This window comes from Nicotiana tabacum, chromosome 16 (genome assembly GCF_000715075.1).
Source record: "Nicotiana tabacum cultivar K326 chromosome 16, ASM71507v2, whole genome shotgun sequence".
Taxonomy (NCBI): domain Eukaryota; kingdom Viridiplantae; phylum Streptophyta; class Magnoliopsida; order Solanales; family Solanaceae; genus Nicotiana; species Nicotiana tabacum.
Window position 1 is genome coordinate 116,145,405 of NC_134095.1, and position 8,265 is coordinate 116,153,669.

An 8,265-nucleotide genomic window follows, 5' to 3' on the forward strand; every position below is an offset into this window, starting at 1 on the left:
TGGAACATGTCCTTCCACCTAGGGCAACATGACATGGGGAACTAACTAGAGAGGAACTAATCCTCAAACCTCGAGGGAACCTGTCCATGAACCTATCCCTCAGTAACAAAACCAGGAAGGAAAATCCAAAGAAATTGACACTCCTATTGCAACATCCACGAAATTGGATATAAATGAACCTGGTTCATCTGTTGATCAGAAGTTGTATAGGGGAATGATTGGTTCTCTTTTATATCTCACTACTAGCAGACCTAACATTGTGTGCAGTGTAGGTCTTTGTGCTCGATTTCAGACAAATCCAAAGGAGTCCCACTTGACTAATGTAAAGAGAATATTGAGATACTTGAAAATCACCACTGACCTTTGCCTTTGGTATCCAAAAGGTAGTAATTGTAACCTAGTGGTATATGCTGATGCTAATTATGCAGGTTTCCTAGTGGATAGGAAGAGCACCTCAGGTATGACACACTTTCTTGGTTCATGTCTTGTGTCATGGGCTACTAAAAAGCAAAATTCAGTGGCCTTATCTACTGCTGAAGCTGAGTATGTTGCTGCTGCTTCATGATTGTGCTTAATTGCTGTGGATCAAGCAACAATTGATGGATTTTGGTATTAAAGTTGGTTGCATCCCTATTTTCTGTGATAACACTAGTGCTATTAGTATGACTAAGAATCTAGTTCATCATAAGAGAACTAAGCACATAGATGTTAGACACTATTTTTTTTAGGGATAACTATGAGAAAGGCTTGATCACTGTGGAGTTTTGTGCTATTGGTAAGCAAATTGCTGATATTTTCACAAAAGCCTTAAGTAGAGATCACTTTGAGAGGAACAAGTTGGAATTAGAGATGATTAAGATCACCTAAAAGGACCAGTTCAAGGTTAAACAAAAAAAAATGAAAATTAAAAAAATAAATTTGGTTAGAAAGTCTGTAAATTTGTATAATTAGATTAAATCTTACTCAGTCTCATACTTTTCATAGTATACTCTTGTGCCATGTGTTAAAATGACTCATTAATCTCTAATGATATTTTCTCTATTTTGGCAAATTTAGACTTACAAAAAAGAATTATCAGTGAAAAACCTGGTTCATCAAGATAATACGATATGTTTTCTACACTCTGCATAATTTGAAATAACTATATTTGGATCATAAGAAGAGTCCTACCCAATACCAAAGTTCTTTTGAACTTATCCGATACCAGTGAACCAATTACGTTCAAAACTCTTGACCGTATTAAACTACCTAGATTCTTTTAAGTCAGCTACTCAGGGGGAATAAAGTGGTTCTTCTGAAACTGAACAGGTATCTTCTGATTCTAAAGTTTCTCCTGAGACAGTTTCTAAAGTTGCTGCAAATTTTGAGAATAGATTTGTAGGATCTATAGCAGGTGTTGAAACTACAAAATCTGGAGAAATTGGTAGTAAAAATGAAAAAAAAAAGAGAGAAAGGGTGCTAGGAGTACTGTGAGGGGAAAGGGGATAAGCGTGGCTGATTCTTCACCCACTCATGTGAGTTTAACCAAAGACGCAGGTGCAATGGTTGTTTGGGGAGATGAACCTGGTTCATCTGTAGAGGAAACCCTCGCAGACCTGCAGAAGAAAGTGACTGAAAGCTATAATCCAGCTTCTTGATAGAGTTACCAATGGCACCAAAACTCATACCATTCCCTATGGCTTCATTCTCACAACTATGCTTGCATATTTCAATGTACCTATGAAAAAGTGGGAGGTTAGTACAAGCATGGATATTTTTGGGTTAATACTCTACTTGCTTACGATTATGAAGTAAATGTCACTCATAAAGAACCTAGTTCATCCAAAAAGGTACCAGTGAATAGCAAGGTCAGAGCCTTGGTGCAAGAAAGTGGGTCTAAGGATGCTGAGATTGAAAGGCTGAAGAAGAGGTTGGTTGAGGTGGAGAATAAGAGAGATGCTCTCAGAACTGAGCTGACAAGAGAAAAAGAGAAGAATGATGGAATTCTTCAAGGTATGCTGAAACTCCTCCAAGTCAAAAACTAAGCACCTAGTTCTTCCCAGCCTTAAGCCTTCTAGGCTAGTGTAGATCAACCAGTGACCCAGTTCGGGATGTTTTGTTTCTTTTGCTCATGTTTTCAGTATTTTTATTTCTTCTTATGCTTTGTGGTAGAATCTTATCAATCATCAATGAAATTCACTGTCTTTTGCTCTAAATATTTGTTTATATTTCTTTGATGGTTAAAATTCTTAGCTTGATCTATGATGATTAATCCATGATTACATTTGAAGTAGCCCGAGTGGCCATGAGTAAGCTTTAATATCTAGTTATCTCGCATTTTGTATGCAACTTTTCGATGACGCCAAAAGGGGGAAAAGGTTGTGCTTTAAATAAGTGATGTTTACACTTTGAATAGTGATGTTTATAACCTAGTTTACCTGGTCCTTGATGATAAGTGATCAAAAGGAAAAATGTTTCTAACATTGTGTTGATGTTGAGCTAAGTTGAAATAGGGCCTAAGCTTATGAAAAGCACAAAGTTTGTCATCATCAAAAAGGGGGAATTTTTTTGGCCCAAGTGAAGGTTAGTTTTGAAGATTGACAAAGGAAGCTCAGGCATGAACCATGTCCATCCCTCAGGTGCACAAAAATAGGCAGATTTGAACATGTGGAATGCACGTGAAGGAGATAAGCTTAACTTGTTGTATTTAATATCTCCTGATCGAAAAGGTTGCATAATTAATAAGGATAAGGAGTCCTTACTCAAATAGAACATTATCCAAGATAGGGAAGGAGTTAGAAGTTGAGATCAACTAGAACTCTTCTACCAAGGAAGAGTTACATCACAACTCTAGTTATTTCTATATCTACTAACTCTATAAATTGCAGGATGTTCTCACATTACAGGTGTTGCACAAAAATGCAGAAATTAGACGTGAATTGAGAGCAAAATAGCAAGGCTTTTTGCAAGCAGTTCGTATGAGATTCAAGTGTGCAAACCTGAAGCTATATGAACCAGATTGAAGAACCAGCTCTATAAAGAGTTTTATGTGTTTTTCTTTATTTCTAGTTCAATTGTAGTAGGCGTTTTCATATTGTACCTTTCAACTTTATCTAGAAGTAATTGTAATAGGTATTTTGAGTATTCAAGTTAGAGTTAACTTGAAGTTGTCGCAACAGTTAGAGGCTGGTTGCTACAACGGGATTAGAGGTAATCCTTAGGTTTACAAAGAGTTTTGTAAATGTTGTTTTGGCTAAGTGATTTAGTAAAGTGTTGGGGAAAATCCTACTGAGTAGTAGGTCGTGGGTTTTCACCTTTTGAACCGGGTATTTTTCATGTAAAATACTTGTGTTCTTTATTTTCTACATTTATTATTCCGCAATAGTAGTAGAAGGAACACATAGAAGAACCAGGTCCTTCCATAATCTGTTTAAGCAAAAAATTGGTCACCACACAAATCACCCCTCTTGTGTGGTATTGAAGTGTAAAACATCATGGTTCGTGACGACCTTCAAATAGTTCGTGACATACTACAAATCTGAAATCCGTCAAGTTCAAAATCAAGTTTTCAAGCTCTTGAACCATCGTCCGTAAGGAGAAGAATCAGAGGACTACATCTCTTTAGATTTAGAGATATTTTAGAGATTGTAACCCCATTACTTGAAATCGAATATAATATTTGTCGTTATATTTCTTGTCTTGATTATTATTTTTCAGGAACAAAATTAGTTGTTACAAATTTTGGCACGCCCAGTGGGAAAATACTTGTAAGTCAAGAATAACACCACCGCCTTGGAAGGCTATAAATAGAGTTGCTCCTTAAGAACTTTCTCATCAAAGCTTCGCCATATCTTTTCCCTTTAGCTTTTATTTTTTCCTTGCACTTCTTGGACTTGTTGTAGGGTATCCGCGATACAGAGAATTAAGATTCGCATGTAACACAGTCTTCCTCCATATCGTCACCAAGTACATCATCATACAACTCATCAACGCCTAACTGGAAAAAAAACTTTAGGTTAAAAAAAAAGAATAGAAAGGGAGTAAATTTAAAGGAAATAATATTTACTCGTTTCTCCAGTTCAGACAACGACATCGTTGAGCTAGGGTCACCCTGTACGAAAAACCCAGTATCGATACTAAGAGCATCCAAGTCAGCAAACTCACTATGGCTCGTGTCCTTAGCCTTCTTCTTTGAACGATTCCAATATATGTAGTGACTAACATCACTCTCGTTCGAACTGGAAGTTACACTAACATTCACAATCTCATTGGGCAGAACAGAAACTTGAGTCCTTTCCTCGTTTGTTGGCACGACGTTGGTTGTCTTCGCAACATTTTTGTTTGGTGAAGTAGGAGGTGATTTCCTTTTGCTAGGATTGTTCGTCGCCTCCATAGTGGCAGTAGTTGTCTTGGAAGTCAACAAAACATGTTTAGCTCTTTTGTCCACATGGGCATCCCCGCCCGTCGAAAGGGTAGACTTGGATAAGACCTTGGTACTTGGCGAAGGATCCTTAGATCTTAACTTGGACTTGGAAGACCCTTCGTGAGTGTCCTTTTGACGTTGATCATCTTTGGAGGATAAAGGAATATCATTTTTCCTTGAAACTTTCAAAATGATATGAGTACTTTGTCGGGAAGAGTGTACTCGACGAGCTAACCACCAATCTACATACTCACGAGTCATTAGAGGGCCCTCTTCTGATAGACGCGTGAGGACAATAACCTTTGACGAACCTCCAAGATGAACACATGAATCCCAGAATTGCACTAGCATTTTCAATGAGCCGTCATAGGGTCGCTCTATGAGTTTGCCAGGAACATCTTGACATAAGCCGAATTGACGACTAAACCTATGCGGGCTATAAGATTCCACAATGTGAATGTCATCATGCCTAAAGGTGATGAAGCTTGAGCGAAGACTTATAAAAAAAGTCACTCCAAGAATTCGATTGTTCGTCACGATCGGTAAGATGCAATTCCCCCCTTGTAGCATAGCCAAATGGTGAAGTTGTCGCGCACTAACTTGTTGAAACAAATCACGGGCATTACTAAGGTCAAAATGCTTGGACATCTTCTCTCCCGAAACCTTGCACATTTGCAGACGTCGTTGTGGATGCTTAACACGATAGTGGGTGTCAAAATATGCTCCTATCCATCCATATACATAATGAATAGGAAAGAGTGCTTTGCAGGCGCCCAAATCTTGAGAAGTGGAGACCTCCTTCAAGCCATGATAAATACTTGCAAGGACGGGAACCGCCAAGGAAAACTTCTCTCCATGAGCCATCAAACTCGCAATTTTGAAGCACTAGCACGAATGTAGTCGATCTTCTTGTTGGGGAACACAAATTTGCAAATCCAACATGCAAGGAAAGCCGCCAAATAAGTCTCAGCTCTAAGTGACTCCTCCACGCCAAGCTCAATAAAGGGGGCATTCTCCTCATCGGTTCGTGGTAGGAAGCTCGCGTCAATTTTCCCAGAAGGATTATGATTCAACTTTGGCCTTGTAGTCCGATTCCTTGATGACTTTTGCGGAGGCTTGGCATACCTACCCGGACCTCGAAACCAAAACTCCACCCAATCACGAATGAAGACCTCGTGGACATCATCCTTCATGAGTTTGTAGAATGCCGAGAACATGTGCATACAACTTCTTGGGAGGAAAGGTTTTCCTTGATTGTCCGCTTGTGTCAACTCCTTAGCCGAGGGGATAACTTCGTCATAGAAGGACCCATGCACCGAAAGGCCTCCGATTGCTCGCAAGTCCCACAAAGAGATGGATAGTTCACCAATAATGGTAGAAATTGTGTTGGTAGATGGATGTCAAAGCTCACAAAAGGCACAGAGGACATTCTCATTGTAGTCATATGTGAACAACGAAGCAAAGATGGCGTCATACACTTTGATGCCATCCAGAGTCAACTTGTTGCGGGCAAGAACATCTTTTAGCCACTCCCAATATTTGGACATATAGCGAACTTCACCAAAGCCAGAAGGAGGAACACTCCAAGTGGTGAGACGTCCATCGTGATCACGATGAGGAGGTTGAGCAGGCGCGACCTTCTGATGGGTGGAGGACTTCAAAAGTAGGACCTTCATGTTGGTTGCTTTGCCCGAAAATCTGTCTAATGCATCCTTCATCTCTCTGGTAAACCATTCTGCAAGATCAAGGGAGGCGTCAAGCGGCTTCCTAGAGAGCGCGAAAGCACCTATCACCGGAGGATGAACTTTTAAAGCGAGAACTCAGGCGCGCGGATTTTGCTTGACGCTGGTAATCTCAAGGTGTGGATATGGTGTATCGTGGTCGGTAAAATGCATCCTTGCTGATGGAATTCACAGTCCGATGTGCTGCTCTGAGAGTCTGAAAATAGAAAAAAGAAAAGGGAAGAATATCTAAAAATCAGCAAGACTGAAAGGGGCAACATGTCACAATATATTGCTTAAATTCGAAAAATTATCTGGGAAGATAGCAGAATATTCTGATTATCATATTTACCTGTGTTGTAGCTCCAGAAGTCTAGTTTCCGTAGCCGCAAATTGCTCGTAATTTCGATGCTCCTATACCAAGATATGATTTTTTTGGTTAAGACGCGCAAAGCTGAAATGTCGAGCGTGACAGAACTTGAACCAAGATTAGGAAACTCACCGGTAATGATGACAATATTTCCCCCATCAATTTGTAGACAAATAAAACTTTATTAAATTTAAATCCACAAGTAATTTGGATTTCATCATGTATTAAATACATATTAGTCCAAATGATACCATGGGCTTGTATAATCGGGTCGATTATTTAAATCTAAAATGAATTGATTTAAACAAAAGTCCAATATATTATTGGGCTAACCCACAAATTGGTCTTCGATCAAATAGGTCGGCACATAAACCTCAAGCCCAATGATCCACTAGGGCTTTCTTGGAGACTACTCCACCCCACACCTATATAAAGGGGTCAAAGGAGAAGGCTATGGGACAAGCAAGTAAGCAGAAAGAAAGGCTAAAAAAGCTCTAAAGAGTAGCATCAAGGTCTCCATCCATATTTACAATCATCGTTTGTGGTCAAATTCCAAAGGCGAACTCAAACCATAGGCGGGCGGCTTCAAATCTTCCGTTCGTAATAACCCAACACCAAATCCTAGTTCGTGACGGCCTTCAAATAGTTCGTGATGTACTACAAATCTAAAATCCGTCAAGTTCAAGATCAAGCTCTCAAGCTCTTGAACCATCGTCCGTGAGGAGAAGAATCAGAGGATTACATCTCTTTAGATTTAGAGATATTTTAGAGATTGTAACCCCATCACTTGAAATCGAATATATTATTTATCGCTATATTTCTTGTCTTGATTATTATTTTTCAGGAACGAAATTTAGTTGTTACAACTCTTCAATTGGGAATAGAAATAGAAGCAAATGTACAACTGATACAAGCAAAATATCTCTTTTGCCTATTTGGTATATCTTAATATGCTGACTTTGACTGTATTTATTTTTTTGAATATTCTACTAGGGTGATTTTGGTATCTTGAAAGTGTTTGGTTCTGGCTCTATAATATCCCGCACTTGAACACTGTTATCAAATTTTTTTTTGGATTGGTCAAGTAACTGTTAGTATGTTATCAACATGCACACAAGGGAGTGACTTAGTTGTCAATTAAGTTGGAGGAGAACTATGGGATTTAAGGTTCAAATTCTAGCGAAAACAAAACACACTAGGTGTTTTCTTCCTCTGTCGAAGACTTGATGGACAAAATTACTCAGCACTTGTGCCACTGGCCTGACCACTACCGGCATTACAAAATTGAGAAGCGTTAATGAATTAGGCCACCTTTTGTTGGGTGACAGTTCCTAGTAAAGATTTATATACATGAAGTTGTGTTTTAACATTTTGGGATATTAATGGAGTGATGACAGTGAAGGTAAATTAGGATCAAGGTAAGTAGCAGACATGCTTAATAATCAAACAACAAGAAACAAGGAAATGAGGCTGTATTGTGGTCCGGGCCCGGGCCTAAATGTGCCAAACGGGCCGGGGCTTAGGCGGGGCGGGCCAAATGATCCCGGGCCTAACGGGCCAAATGAGTAGAACCGGCCCATTGCGGTCCTAAGCCCATATGGTCCCGGGCTAAATGGGCCTAAACGGGCTTTTTTGTTCCGGGCTATTTTTTTTTAATTTTTTTTATCTAAGGCAATTTCTTGTAAACTATATATGTATATACTAATATAAATTGCTTATATATAGCTATATAAATATATATAGTATATATAGTATGTATATATAATTATATA

At 39.0% G+C, this 8,265-nt stretch overlaps 1 protein-coding gene across 1 annotated transcript; it reads left to right on the plus strand.

Moving 5' to 3' along the window:
- Positions 1 to 214: 214 nt before the first annotated feature.
- On the plus strand, positions 215 to 1,637 carry LOC142170363 (secreted RxLR effector protein 161-like). Its single transcript, XM_075232260.1, has 3 exons — positions 215 to 458; positions 1,343 to 1,423; positions 1,537 to 1,637. The coding sequence occupies exons 1-3, from the start codon at positions 215 to 217 to the stop codon at positions 1,635 to 1,637; spliced, it is 426 nt and encodes a 141-aa protein (XP_075088361.1).
- Positions 1,638 to 8,265: the final 6,628 nt, after the last annotated feature.

What these genes read in the sequence shown, in the direction of transcription:
- LOC142170363 (XM_075232260.1), top strand. Translation starts at nt 215, where the DNA reads ATGATTGGTTCTCTTTTATATCTCACTACTAGCAGACCTAACATTGTG. An exon ending in GGATAGGAAGAGCACCTCAG is followed by an intron (nt 459 to 1,342) that starts GTATGACACACT and finishes CTCCTGAGACAG; the next exon opens with TTTCTAAAGTTGCTGCAAAT. An exon ending in TACAAAATCTGGAGAAATTG is followed by an intron (nt 1,424 to 1,536) that starts GTAGTAAAAATG and finishes CCAAAGACGCAG; the next exon opens with GTGCAATGGTTGTTTGGGGA.